The sequence below is a fragment of the Melospiza melodia genome, chromosome 11 (genome assembly GCF_035770615.1).
Source record: "Melospiza melodia melodia isolate bMelMel2 chromosome 11, bMelMel2.pri, whole genome shotgun sequence".
NCBI classification, from domain to species: domain Eukaryota; kingdom Metazoa; phylum Chordata; class Aves; order Passeriformes; family Passerellidae; genus Melospiza; species Melospiza melodia.
The window spans coordinates 25837342-25852539 of NC_086204.1; the positions used below are offsets into that span (position 1 = coordinate 25837342).

The window sequence follows — 15198 nt, forward strand, 5'->3', positions numbered from 1 at the left end:
AGATAAGGCCTAATGCCAAGCTTAGGGAGAAATAATTTGAAAAAATGTCAACATAACTGGAAAATTGTAAGTCAGAGCAAAGGGTTTAATGGAGCCACAGAGTCCCACACTCCTAGAAACTCAAGAGCAGCTATAAATACTTTAAAAAACCAATTGTATGAAAACTCTTTCTTCCCACACATAGGAACCCACAGTTTTGGAATGGCAATGGACCCCACTATTACTTCATGTACGCTGGAGAACACATTGAATGGCAAATATAATCTCAGGACAGGCAGGACACAAACATGTTTAAATGCTGTGGCTTTGATAGAGGCACACAGTGGTTTTGTTAAGGTCCTTGAATCATGACTCATGTCAGGGATCCATGCAAAAAAAGAAAAGAACAGAACACAAGTTACTCTGGAAACTGTCCAACACTTAGGTGTACCTTTTATTAAAAATAAATGTTAAATCAACAGTGTTGTTGGTAACTCCAATATTACAGGTCCTGTGGACTGCACCCTCTGAAGAATTCACCTGACATCTCTTTTCAAAAGAAGTTTAAGGTTATTAAAGCCCTTTTTGCCCAGAAGCCCTCAAACAGATTTAATTAAGATTATTACTTAATTCACTTTAATCACAATGTCTTTGAAAAAACTCTAATATTTTATGGTGTTTTCTGTCTCGCTTCTACACAAATTCTTAGAAAATTTCACATTCCAAAATTCACAAAGGCCAACTAAATGGAAATCATCTTTAGTTGCTTATAGAGCCTGAAGTAAAAACATTTTTATTGCCAAAACCCTAAATTAATTCAATCAATTTCACATCAGGTGACCTACCTTAGTTTCAATGTCAGGACTTTACAACATGAAAAGGATCTTTTATTATATAATTTGTTTTACATTGTACCCAGCAACAGAGAAATAAAATGAATCATGTAGTTGTAGTACAAAAAAAAAGCACGTCATTTTAGATTCTCACTACTCAAGATCATCACAATAAATAGAAAACCCAGATGTGATTACTGTAACTTGACATTTAAATGCAATTATTAAAGAATTACAAATCAGGTGTGTGTAGAGCAATTAGAAGATTAAGCTCTTAGATGGGGCAGAAATTGGGTGAAAATGGGCTGCTGAGCAGGTACATGAGTTCCAGGAAGATACAAATATCTCATGTAGAGGCCATAAAATGATAGTATGAGCTGTGTGTAGAGTTCACTCAAATGCAGAGCAGCTCCTTAAACCACATTAGGAGTGAGACAGACACAAAGAGAACTCCCTCAGTTTACTGCAGGGACACAAAGGCCCAGCCACACACAACTTACGAACAACTAAAATCTACACCAACCCAAAAACCCACTTCCAAACAAGCCCCATTTTACCATCACAGCTCTGCTGGGATTAATATAAAGCATCTTTGAAAGTGCTGGCACTCACCCAGATCTGCAGCTTCACCCTCTTGTCATTCCTGTAAACTGTTTTCACCTTGAAGTCGATCCCCACCGTGCTCACAAAGGCTGGAGTGAAGGTGTCGTCGGCGTATCTGAAGAGGAAGGATGTTTTACCCACACTGCTGTTGCCAATGATCAGGAGCTTGAACATGTAATCAAAATTTTGGTCTGAAGTATCCTTCTGCCTGAATCTGGCATCTGTTACTGAAGCCATCTAAGAAAATGACAAACGTGGGAAAAGAACAGATTTAAGAGCAGTTCAGCATTTGTATTCCCTAACTGTGTGCCATATGTTTGGGTTATCTCTCCACTTTCTAATGTCATAACCACCATATCTGCTGACTAAAGAGGAGCACACTTTGAAATCTTCTTTTAAATTCTGGCTTTAATCCTGTTTACTGTTCACTCGTGCTGGTAACACTTCCAAACCCAAGAAATACACCTGTTGCACTGCTTTGTATTTAACAGAATAACAGATGGCCACTGCAGATTGTTCAAATTCTCATGGGGAAACAGCATTCTTTACTCCAGTGGCAGGGTGCCACTGCTGTTGCTCCAATAAACTGCAACCAAGAACTAAAATCTTTGACAGTGCATCCAACCATGCAACTCATCAAGCAGCCTCCAAGGTAAATAAACCTAAATAATTGGTTTTACTACTTCTATGGAAATTCCACATTTCTAGTGCATGCAACACCACCATTTTATCCTTACAAAAGTTCTCTCCCTCAACATTTACAGAAGAAAAACGAAAGGAAATAGGAAAATATGAAAAAACAGGAATTTCAGCTGGAAACTTTGAATCCATCCAACACCTATCTACTCTTAAGACTGCAATTGGAATAAAGACTGTATAAAACGTGAGGGCTCCAATGGGGGTACAGACAGCATTTGGAATGGATAAATTATCCCTTTTAGATTCAGAAACAAAAAAACAACAGCAGAATACGAATCATTAAGGGCCATGAGCAGCCCTGAATGCTCCAATGTGTGCAGCTCAGACAGCTGGTGAGAGGAGGTAAGACTCTGACTTTTCACCTCTGGTTGTACAGAACACAACCACACAAACCAAATTACTACTGAGGAGCAAACAGAAACTTCACCTTTTAACAGATATACCACACTTTTAATCTCTCATGCTGTTTGAAACTACCACACATCAAATAAGCAAAGGTCTTGGCTCCTTATAACAAGTTATAGGTTTGCAAATTGGGGCAATGACAGCACAAGTTTAATTAGCAGCTACTTATGCAAAGCAGGGCCTGGGCTACTCGTGTGCAGTCAGAAGGCACTAAGCAGTGATAGAAGCCTCCTTCACCCAGCATCCACAGAAGTTAATTTCCTCCTCAACTCAAATTCACAGGCACCTTTGGGAACAAAACTCACTCCAATATCTACTCTCAGCCTGTGCCCAAATGCCTCCCTTCTTAGCAAGTCTCACCTTCACCCGTTCACTGAAAAAAACCAGCAACAACAACACCACCACCCCACAAACCCCAACAAAACCAAAAAAACAGCTCAAAATTCACAACTCTAAACCAAAATGCTATCCCAAGGCAGTTTAAATAGGGATGATAACTTCACTTACATTTCCAGCAGAGGGGAAAGAAACCAAAAGCAACCCAGTTTAAACTTCAGTGCAATGTGCACAATGGTTTATCTCAGATTAAACATATGCAACCTTCTCACACAGAAAAGAGCTGGTGCAGCAGACATTTCGTTCACAGACTGCATTCACAAGGGCAGTTTCTGAAGAAATTTATCAGTAGCTCAATAGTGAACAGCTGCACAGAATGTATTAAAATCTTCCCAAAAGTATTTCTCAGTAGGATACAAGCATAATTCTGATAAACTCTCTTCTGAACTTCAGCTGCTCTTCAGTCAGTCTACAGTCCTTTGCAAGCACTCCAGAAAACACAAGCACAAATTTTCTTCTCATTAGTGTATTAGAAAACAGCTCTTCTACCCTTGTGTTGTGGTTGATGGCAGGAATTTCTAAAATGAAGAATTCAACATCTGACTAACTTCCATTCAGACACTCAGGCCAATGCACTTACTGCCTCCTTATCCTTAGAAATCTCAGCTGCAAAAATTATGAATCAGGTGATTAGCTGACTTGTACCATCACCACACTGGACGACAGAAAATTTTCCATTTGAGTCATCTATCTTCCCCATACACATCTCATAATCTGTACAAATGAGAGTAATTTCATTTATAATCTCTGCATTGACAATACTTGTGCACTTGCTAAAGAGGAAAAAAATAATTAAAATCTCTACTTCTCCATTCCGCTCACACAGGCTCAAAACAGTGAGAAACTTTCATCATTTGAAGCCTGGTCTTTTACAGATTCAGAGGCAGACCTTTAACAAAGGTATTGTACTAATCATACAGGAATCAGAATCTTCTTTGTACCCCTGCCTGCTCAGAACCCATCCACACACTCCAAGGTGAGCCTGTAACTGAAGCACTGCTGCCCCTATTAACCCTCCTAGATTGCTCTAATCAGAATTGTACCTGGCTACAAATGTGACTTTCAGATCTCAGCTGAAAAAGCAATTACAGAATGTGGCCAGCTTGAGCAGCTTTGTTAGAAGCACAACACAGAGAAAAAGATCAAATGATGCTTGTCCAGAACGTGGGGCTGTTGTCATAGAAGCACAGCCCTCGCTGGCCTCTGTGCTGGCTGAAGATGCTGCAGGTCAGCGTCTTGAATCACCAGAGGCAGACAGAGCACAGAAATTTTAAAGAAAACTCCATCCCCTTGCTTAAATTTCACTTTTCCCTTTCCCCTCTAGTGAATAGAGTGAAACTGAAAGGACTTTCATACTAATTTCTGATTATCCCTCTGATGGCAGATCATTACTGAAGCTGTGCTCTACCAGCACTTGGGCTGGAAGTGTTTGCAGAGCTGCTCCTGAATTGGTGCTTGAATCCCAAAGCCAGGGAACAGCAGACCTTCCCCCTGGTGCTCCTCCCCTCCCTTCCTCTTCCCCACCTGTTGTCTCACTCCTGCTCCAAGCACTCCCCAGTCATGTCAGCCCTGAGGACCCCACAGAGAGGTGGTTCAGAGAACACAGAGATCCCAGTTAAAAATAAATCCTCCTACAGCTTCTCCTGTTTTGCAGGACTGCTTGGAAAGTTGGTTCAGCTCAGGGAGCCAAGCAGAGGGGACGGAGCAGTGGGAAGTGGTGGCAGTTGCTATGCTACTGAGAGAAAGGTCCACAAAATCACATCTCCTGCAGCCCTCTGCACCTGGAGGAGATTCTGCAGCACAGGGAAATGGAGACAACACTGAGGCCAGGCAGCTCCTGTGCAAACCACCTGCAGGCTCACACAGCCATTGCTGCCAGGGGACTGTCCTCCCTCCTTGGCCCAAGGCCATTCATTCAGCTGGCATAACCCCTGCTCCCTGGGCACACAGCCACAGATGCTCCTTTAGGATGGCTCCAAACAGAGCAGCATCTCTGCTGTTTCACACAAACACACAGCCCAAGAGAGCTCTGTTACAGGAGACCAGGTCAAACACAGCTGCCACACACAGGGCAAAGGAGAGTATCTCCACTGCTCCATTTTCACTCTCTTGGACTAATCCTCAATAAAATACTTACACAGGAAAGACTTTGCTACAGGACATAAAACCTGTTACACAGGAGAGGGAGAAGCTATCAGATTGTCCTTGAGAACACTTCAGCGTGAGACCTTGCATCATTTAGTTTTTTGCCTGGGTAGCCCCTATTTTTGTAGCTAAGAGCATACTTATATTGACAATCTTCTTGGGAGCAAGGTCTCAAACACAGCCACTTCCAACTAGTTTTGTGGGAACAGGCAGTTTTGTAGCTCTGAGATACCTTATTATTTCCCTGCTGAGGAAAAAGCCTGCAGTGTGAGCTCATCTTTTATTAGACAAAGAAACCACATAAGAGCAGGATGCTGCAAATGCTCTAAAGCAATAAAATCTTAATCAGAGCTTATTAGCCACCAAAGAATATATTCCTGGGTCAAAGTGGCTCTCCTGTCTTTAGCTTCTATTTTGGTCTAATGAATTTTAAAAGAAAAAAAGCCAATTGCCCTAAGACACCTTCATGGGAAACCAGCCTTTGCTGTTTTTAGTGCTCACTGAAATCTGTCACATAGATGGAGCCACTCAGTTGTGCTCAATTTGTGACCAGCATCATGGTGAAGACTCAAACTGGTTTCTAGAGCAACACAAAGTGGTCACTGTAAGCCCTGCTCTGAAACATTTTTTGCCTACAGCCAACTTCAGGACAAACTTAAAGTGTTGGCTAGAAATTAACTGATATACCTCACCATTTATTTATTGCCAGAAAAAAAGGCTAAGGTTGACTTTTAGTGTTGCCAGCCCTTATGGTTATGGCTACAAACTAATGGAGAGCTGTTCTTCTTTATCCTCTCACAGACAAGAAATAAGAAATCCAACCATTACCATGGAAGGTCACCTGTCTCTTTATTAGCAACCATGTGTGCTCACTGACATGCTGTTTCCACATCCCATTCTCTCTCACAACAGTGTGAGAAAGAAGTCTGAATTTGGCAAAGAATCTCCTTTTCTGCTCCAGTCATCCCAGCTAACCATGAAACCTGGTCACACTGAAACAACTTCTACTTCAAACTATACCCTAAGACACATTTGCAAATTCAACTTGTTATGAACCTGTGTATTCTCTATATTACAACTTCTGGGCAGTTCTAGCAATAAAAACATCTTTTAATGGACTTCATTTTTAAAGCCAAAAATGTAATTTCCTATATTTGTCTTATGCTATTTAGGACCACTAACAATTTAAATGTGATGGTTTAACTGTTTCATCATCATCAAGTAACACACATTTCTTTAATTAGAGGATGGGGTGAAACCACTCCTTTCATTTCTACAGTAACCCCTGAGAGTTGCTACTAATGTGCAACATAACTTCTTCTCAAAAGCATTAATACCTTGTGTATTTTTTTCCCAAAAAGTGCATTTAAGTTAAAAATAATCTAGTTCACAAATTACACATCTAAGTCAATTTTCTATTGTAAAAATTCACTCCTTTATGTGCTCTGTCATTGGAAAATAAATACTGTTTTCTTTTTCAGAAATGAATTTCCATTTTGAACCAGATTTCTACCAAACAATGGAATTTTTTAGAGCCAATGTGTGCTGTCCTAAGGATAAAGCTCATAAAGGAAACAAGGCCGTGACCTTAGAGACTCTTATATAAATGCTGTTCTACATGAGAGAGATTCATCAGAAGCAGAAAACAGAGTATGAGCAATTAACAAGTGCTAATAAACATTGCAAGCAAGTGATAGTTACCAATTTAGATCTATAATCCATGAGAGAGATGAAGGCTTTGCTGTGAGTATATGAATCAAGAGAGTGGTCACACTGTTGAACCTGCGATGTAGAAGCAAAGGATTACAATGATTATGGTAAAGATGAATAATTAGAATATTAGGTAAGGGAATAATGGGGTTAGGTTTTGGAACAAAGTGTTGTGCAAGGTTTGAGCTTCCTCCACTGAAGGTAAAGAGGAAAAGTCCTGCAGTGTACAAAGAGAACAGAAACAGGGCTTGAGTTAGTAGCAGATATTAAGATAACAGCAAACATTCAAAGCCAGCAGTTTAAAGTTTATTAAAGGGAGATTATCTTTACTAATCTAAAATTAAAGTTCCGGATAAATCTCACAAGTGGACAGAAAACCTTGGATAGGAATCATTGCACATTTCCTGAAGAAAGGCAGCAAAGCAAACAGAACCAAGAAGCACCTGAAATCTCTCTGTACACAAGGGTGTTTTGCACAAAGCCTGGATCAAAGTCTACCATGCTGCAAAGACAACTGCAATAGGACATCTGCAACTTAGAGCACACCTACACAAAAATATCTGCTTCAAAGTAATAATTATTCCAGATTTAGAGCAGAAAAACATAACAGAACACAGCTCTCTTTTTCATGGCTAATACAATGTAAAGGCCAAGTTTGTGTCTGGTGCATTTTCTCTCCAGTAAGCCAGGGTACAGCACCATTTGTCATCCTGACTTACATTATCTTGCCTTGTGGAGCCTGCCACAGCACCTGGGCACACTCAGACCTTACGTAAGTCACAGGCTGCAGCCACCCACTCCAGGCCGGAATTTGGATCAGACACAAATCCCTCCTCAGGATCCACACAATTGACAATCACCTCTCTTGGCAGCACCACAGCAGCTTGCTGTTGCTCAAAGTATTGCACATTTTTCAGTTACATTTCCTCCTGCTCTCACAGCCCTGCCCTCTGCAACAGCTGCTCCCTGTGACAGCCTCTGGCTCACTCTTCAGTACTGCCCAGAACTCGACTTTGGGGTGTCATCTAAATGCCACTCAACTGACAGATCTAGAACAAAAACAATTCAACTCTCTACACAGAAAGTCTATGTTTATTATCTTAAAAATGTGAGCTCTTCATCTTGAGTGCTTCAGCTTTAATAGAATTCATTTATAAGTGAGTCCAGAAGTCTTTACAAGAAGATGCTTGTAGTGCATTTGTTCTGGAACTTGCGTTCTACAAAAAAGTTCAATATATGCATAACAACTAAAGGATGAAAACCTGTAAGCAGTGTCAGTGGTTATTTTCATTCCCATTTAGATTTGGGAACACAGGCTTTAAAAACAGCTTTTAAAAGATTTTTTAAGAACTTGCTGGGTGTGGAACACGAGTCAAGAACCAGCAGGTACCACTTTTTTGCCATCTAACTTTACAATGACATTTGGTTTGACTGTTAAAAAGATTTACTTGAATCAAACATCAAGCCATGCCTCTCCCATTTCCTGCACAACATTCAACATCCTCAAAGCCCATTTTAGAGCCAGAATAAAATTCTCAGGAAGGAGGAATTAGTCCTTTTAGTATTGCAACAAAAACAAACAAACAAAAAATAAAGATATATTAGTTTCCACTTTTGTACTTTCTTCTATGAGTGTTGTTTGCCACTCTCTTACTATCACATGGTTCCATTCCTGTTGGCAAGCACACTACTCCAGAAAATGCACAGAAAAATATGTAATAGTAAAAAATCTGAAGCCAGCTCTGCTCTCTCCCAGAGGATGCAGGGAAGAGGAGATTTTTATCTTTCCTATGCCCTAAAGAGGGGACGCAGAGATTTCCACAACTCCCTGAATATTCTGTTGAATTTAGGAATCCTGGAGCCAGCCAATTTCTAGTTCTACAGAACTGCAAGCTGAGGCTGCCCCGAACCCAGCCCTGTCCCAGAGACCAGCGCACACTGATGAGGCTGAGGGCTGTTACAAAACTCACCCTCCTCAAAGCCCTTCCTTCCTGTCACAAACACTGCAGCGACGGCCGAGACAGCAGAAAGCCGGAATTCAGCCCCCTCCTCATGGCATCTCCAGCCCTGCCTCTCTTTCTCAGGAAGGAACTGGCAATGGTGGAGCACTTCCTCACACCTCACTGCTGAACACACTGAGGGAGCAGTGACATGAAAGCACACAGAGCAACACACGAGATGAATCTGTGAGTAAGTCCCTGCTGATCCTTGCCCAGCTGGAAGGCAGGGCACAGCTATGTTCTGGAGGGATACAGCTCTCCATGGAGAAAGCCACGACCATGTGGTGGAAGATAAGGGAAGTTCAGGCATGTGGTAGCACTCACCCTATCTGGAGCTAGAGTGAGGCCATAAGCAGGTTCAGGCAGACACCCTTCCATCAATGAGCAGGACACAGTTACAGACTTTTCTGCACCACTGGGTCTAAAACCTTTCATTTTTAGGTAAAAACAAGCTGCTGTCCTCACCGAATCAAGTGACCAGAGGCTGGTATTGTCTTGTAGAAACCACCTGCAAACCAGAATCACACAGAGACAGGGCCAGCTTAGGATGCCTCTGCAGTGCAGAAGTCTAATTTGCTGCCTGTTAATGCTCCTCTTCCAAGCAGAAAATCTGTGATGAATAAGTTAATTCATTTCTCTATGCTATGATGTTCTCCCATGCTGCAAAGTAAGCCACCTGCTAACTGGGATTAGAACAAGCACCCTCACACTTCCCATTTTTTAATGAGCTAATACTCCCAAACATAAATCTTATTGCTTATTTCAAATATCAAACACTACTGCACTAAGCTAAGCACATTTCCAGGGGCACACTAAATACGCAGAACCTGAAGCACGAGATACATTTTTACAGCAAAAAGCATACCTGAAATGACCAGTTTAGGACATTTCTCAGCGTTGAGAACTGCCTCAAAAAACCCCTACTTCTTCAGCCAAACCAGTAACAAAAAATACTGGGGGGCAAAGGGGACATGAGAGCCCTTCCCTGGAACTACAATCAGGCAGCATGATGCAAGACCCTGAATTGTGATGCTGTGACCTGCACATTTTAATCTGGAGCTGCATGAAAACATATGAGAATGAAGGTAGGAAAAACCACCTCTGAACTACGCAGCTAACATGACTACTACACAACAACCATCATGTTAACAAATACTAACTGCATTGCTTCGCTGCACACAAGAACTACTGCTAGTAAAACATAAAGCTGATAAGTCTTCTCACATTGTCACCTGAAAATATATTGGGTCTGCAAAGAGGGCATCATGATTTTGTCAAAATTGCAAAGGAATCTTGATTTTAATTGGGTTTATTTGTCTCTCTTCTGACTTACACTATGAATTGTTCTGATAAAACTGTCCTGAAGGCAGCGAAGTCCCAGTAAATGCATATACAACCACCTCCAGGATAGCAAGCACAAATAACAGGAAATAAAAGCCTTTTAGTTACACACTTCCATACAGAAGTGTATGGATTCAATTTTGTACCCTCTATAACCCAATACCAGTGCTCCCATGATCTGAGTACAGTTACAAACACACAGATCAAAATTATAGTTCCAGCGACATTTTTACCTTTGGAGGGGGAAAAAAAATACGTTCACAAGAGAATGTTATTTGAACCCAGAGCTAATCCAGGCAACTCTTAAGCCCTGCAAACTATTATTTGCGCAACTGAGAGTGCAGCACTGGGTGAGGAATAAGTGATGAGAAACAAAACAGGAGAAGTCAAAACCAGATTTGCCACCAAAGAATTTCACAGAACCATGTTCAGAGACGACGGTCATGTTGTCTCAGGACATGGAAAAATCCACGTTAAAATTAGTCCCCCTCGGTTTGTTTTTTTTTTTTTTTTTTTCCTTTTTTGACAAGTTACACATAGGTCAGATCAACCTGATGCACTGCACAAGCCCACAAGCTTGTAAGAAGGAAAGGACAGCGTGGAGACCGAGCCTGGGGAGGCAGGGGAGGTGGAGCCGCCGGTGCCGGTGCTGGCGATGCCGCTGCGGTGCCCCCGGCCGCTGTTACCGCGCACACCAGCGGCGCTGCCGGGCGGCGGGCAAGAAACAAAACAGCGGGGAAACAAACCAACGCGTCGTCCCAGAATGCGGGGCAAAAAGAAAAATAAAATACCACATGCGTTTTGCACAGCATAAACCGGACAAACTGGAGAGTTTGTACTTTTTATGAACTGAATTAGAAGATGGATCCGTTTGGTTCGGTGCGGTGGGCGCGCTGCCCGGGGCTATACGGGCAGGGTGGGCGCGGGCAAGTCCGCTCCGCCGGCTGGGGCGGGCTGTGAGGCAGCAGCGGGTCCGTGCCCTGCCCGAGCAGCCACGACGACAGCAGCGCCGCGATTCCGGCAGTGCTCCATTCCCAACACTTCGGTTCTTGTCACCTGTTCCCCGTTCCCTCTCCCCGAGCCGGGCACGGCCCAGGGTGACGGGAACGGGCGGGTTACGCACCAGCTGGGGAACAGCCGGGAAGGCCCCGCTCTCCGCTCTCCCCCCTCCCGCGAGGCTGAGGGTATTTTACTGATAAGGCAATATTATATCGCCTCTCGTTGCTGGGATATGTTTATTTTAGAGATGGAACTGCTGTTGCCCTCTCCGCCCCGCCGCTCCCGAGGGCTGCCCGTTACACCACACCTCGGGGCACGGAGCTCACCCGCCGGGCACCTCCTGCTTGCCGTCCCGCGGAGCCCGGGACGAGGAGGGCAGGAGAAGTTTGTGGGTCCCGGATGGGGACATGAGGTGCGGAACACCGCCAGCCCCTTCCCCGCCACCTTCGAGGCGAAGCAGCCCCGACGGCGCGGGAGGAGCTCCCTCAGAGAAGCCGCGGCTCTTACCTGCGGCGGAGGAGCGGCGGCGTTGAGCCGAGCTGAGCGGAAGCAAACCGAGCCGAGCAGAGCCGAACTGAACTGAAGCGAGCTGAGGCGAGCGGTCCCGCGGCCGCTGCTCGCGTGGCGGGAGCCGCCCCCCCGCCGGTACCTGGGGCGGCCCCGGGGGCGGAGCGCGGCGGGGCGGGGCGGGGGCCCGCGGGGAGCGCGGGAATGGCAATCGCCTCAGGAGCCCCCGCGGGCTCGGCAAACGTCCCGGGTACGAGCCGAACTTGCCGTTCTTACCGCGCTTTCCGCACGGGCTGGGATTGTCATCAGTAACACTGTTAACTCTGAAGCCTAGTGATGGCCGATGTGACACCAGGCGCTACATTCCTCCTGGTGAGGAGACAGGAATTGAGGCAGGGGCTGCGATCTAAGTCGTTCACATGAAAGAGCGCTGATGAAGAGGTTGTGGTGGACCCTCTTAGCTTTAAAACCTTTTAGACCTCAGAGACACTTGACTGTGGTCTGTTCCTCTCCAGGAAACCAAAACAGCCTTTGAACATGATGCCCTGGACAGAATGAACAAAATATTGGGTTTTTAAAAACATATTAAACATTATGTGTGACATAACTAAGAAGGTGCTTCCCTAACAATCGGCACAGATGGCAGGATTTAAGCAAGTGCCTCAGCACAAACACAAGGTCTTGTTGGGCCCCAGGAGAGGGCTCCTTGTGAGGGGAGGCAGAGCAGGAGGTGCTCAAAGGTACTGGATTTGCAGGGTTTCTGCCTTCAGGCAGTACCTCTGCACTCAAACCCCTAAAACTTGGGGGTGCAGATGTCTTTTCACCCTGCTATGTCCTCCAGAGCACTGCTGCTTTCTTCTCAGTCTCATTGTGCCTTTTGTTTGATGTGCAGCACTTGGACTCGGCTCGGACACTGCCCACACAGCACAGGAACAAATTTGTCCCCTTGTAAAAGCTTTTTGCACATCTGGTGATCTTCAGCATCTGATCCTCAGCTCTGATCTTCAGACTGGCTCATAGGTCAACCAGCCCTTGGAGCAGCCTGAGCTTTATAACAGTTCACTCACTTTAGAGGAATCTGACAATTGATTTATTGCTACCTTTTGTCCAGGGCAGTTGACTAGTTACCAGTGTCATGGGAGTGTAGAAAGCCAGGGAGCTCAGTAGTACTGTATGACTAGCATATAGCTAAGGTGAACATTTTAGGAACAATCACAGGAGAGATGCTGAGCAGCCTTAAGGAGCACCTCTTCTCTCTGCAGATCAGAGATTTCATACAGCTTCTCCATTTTACTCAAGTCAGAGCTATCTGCCAGGTGGCCCACGGGACAATTCTACCCAACATCAGAGTAATTTTCTACCCCCATCTAGAATGAAAATGTGTATTTGCCATCAAAACCCCAGCTAAAATTACTGTTATATAAATCAGGCCCTGATTTAAGCTTTAAGCAAAATAACAGCCTTGTGTAGGCAACTAGAAATAATCAACAAAGTAACAAAATCCCAAACTCATTACAACAAGTATTTCAAAGACAGCCTAGCAGGCTTGACACCTAAAAAAATCTTTCCTGCTCCTTGCAATCCTCTTGTTGCTCTGGGGTGATTGATCTCTGCCAAAACCTGACTTCTCATCAGCCCAGCATGGGTAGAGCTCTTTTCTCAGTCTGCTGACTGATGCTCAGTCTAGAAAACCATTGTGATCCCACAGCCCTATAAAGCACCAACACAGAGTGGAAATGGTCATGGGAACACACCTGCACCTTTGATGCAAAGGACACACCACGGCCAAGGCTCACTTGGGCATCTGGCAGTGATCACCTGATTTGACACCCCAAAAACACAGGCACAAGTGCAGAGCCACTGTTCAATCATAATTTCCAAAGGCTTTTTTAGACTTCATGCCACCCCTGAAATGCCAGTGTTTACCTACAAGCCCTTTCTTAGTCAGGGGTACCAAAAGAAGGCACCCAGGTAATTAGGAGACAGGAGAATAGGAGAATATATAGTGATTTTTGCTGTCTATCACCTTGTTTAGACATGGTTCTATAATTTATGGAGTGAATAATTTTTGCTCTCCTAGTGCACTTCCCTGCCAGGTTTTAATGTTGTGTGGTCATGAATTGCTGATACCACTTCCAGTGGGGGAGGTCTTTGTTATTTTAGATTTATAGATGGGGAAATAAGGAAACAGGAAAGAACTCCCACAAGCGCACGGAGGTGGAAGAGCAGATGCTGTGCTTTATCTTGTTTTCTGACATGTGGATCTATCTCACTCTCTCCCAGCAGTCAGGAGAGCACATTTATCAAGCACAACATACATACTCCACTGCTCTCTCAACATTTTAAATTCAAAACACTCCATCCTCTCACAGTGCAATTGATCGGAAGAAACAAATTTAATCTTTTCTAAAAAGGGAGTTTGAAAAAATTAATTTATCAATTTATGGATTGATTTATTAAAGCAAGAGCAGCACCGAAACAGTTAAATCAGCTGTTGTCAGGGGAGCCAGGTAAAAACAGGACACCCACAAACAAAATCCTCCTTGTTTCAATAGGCAGCACTCACCCAGGTTCTTCTCCAGTGTGGAATAAAAAGCATGTAAGGCCCATGCTGTGTCCCCAGGATGTGTGCAAATTTCATTCCCTTTAACAGGGCTAATGCATCCAAATCCTCACAAATGGCTCTTTGAATACTGTTCATAATATCAGAAACAGCACAATCAAGTGACATCCAAATTTGACTGTGCTGCCAGTGCAGCTTATTTCATGCACAGCATGTCATGTTGTGACCTGAAGCACTCTCAAAAAGCAGAGAGCACATCTGCAGTTCTTATCAATTAATATTTCTGCAGCACATCTACCTATTTCATGCTGTGCATGTGCAAAATGGTCCCAAAATGAGTGTACATTAGCAAATAAACTCTAATCAGCAGCCAGTTACCTACAGCCTTAGCCAAACTCAATCCACAGACTGCTGCCCCTTCAGTTCTGCTCCAGCTCCTCCTTTGCCCTGGCTTGCAGTGGTAACAATGGGATCATGACCTTTTGAGAGGGTGCAAACTCTAGGAACTCCCCACATCACAACAGAGACAAGGGAATGGAGGAGGAGATTCCTGTGTTGGCTGGAGGAGATTCCTGTGTTGGCTGGAGGCAAACAGAGCACGGGAGAAGCACCCACCCATTTGAGATCCCATGGGCAGGCTGTACCTGCCTGCTCCCCCCTCCCTGCCTGTCCCACATCCTGGCTGCTCCCTGCACTTTTCCTGATGCTGTGCCCCGTGCTGGGATGAGAGCCAGCACGGGTGGTGTGTGACAGCCTCTCTCACTGCTCTGAGTCAGAAGCTGGAATGCTGCAAGCACAGGTCAGCCAGTCCCTGCTTCCAGCACAGTTGTGAGCAGAGCAGTTTGGGGTCTCTTTTTTTTTTTTTTTTTTTTTTTTTTTTTTTTTTTTTTTTTTTGTCCATAATCAAAGGAACTTACTGCAGATTTCACCATCACAAAATGGTGCCATGACATTTTTCACAGCTTGGAGAGGGTCACTCGAGCTTTGGTCACTGTTGCCACTCCCTGTGACAGGTCAC

At 44.2% G+C, this 15198-nt stretch overlaps 1 protein-coding gene across 2 annotated transcripts in view; it reads right to left on the reverse strand.

Moving 5' to 3' along the window:
• The window catches only part of RAB3B (RAB3B, member RAS oncogene family), a 53336-nt gene extending 41593 nt beyond the window's left edge, over nucleotides 1-11743 (reverse strand). The window contains exons 1-3 of one of the 2 annotated variants that reach the window (XM_063166105.1): nucleotides 11618-11726; nucleotides 6762-6842; nucleotides 1425-1652 (exon numbers count right to left, since the gene is read on the reverse strand). In XM_063166105.1, coding sequence (XP_063022175.1) covers nucleotides 1425-1652; nucleotides 6762-6782 — 249 coding nt within the window. In that variant the 5' untranslated portion in view covers nucleotides 6783-6842; nucleotides 11618-11726. Of the gene's footprint in view, nucleotides 1-1424; nucleotides 1653-6761; nucleotides 6843-11617 lie in introns of both variants that reach the window. The other variant, XM_063166106.1, reaches the window with a different exon arrangement.
• Between the last annotated feature and the right edge of the window lie 3455 nt (nucleotides 11744-15198).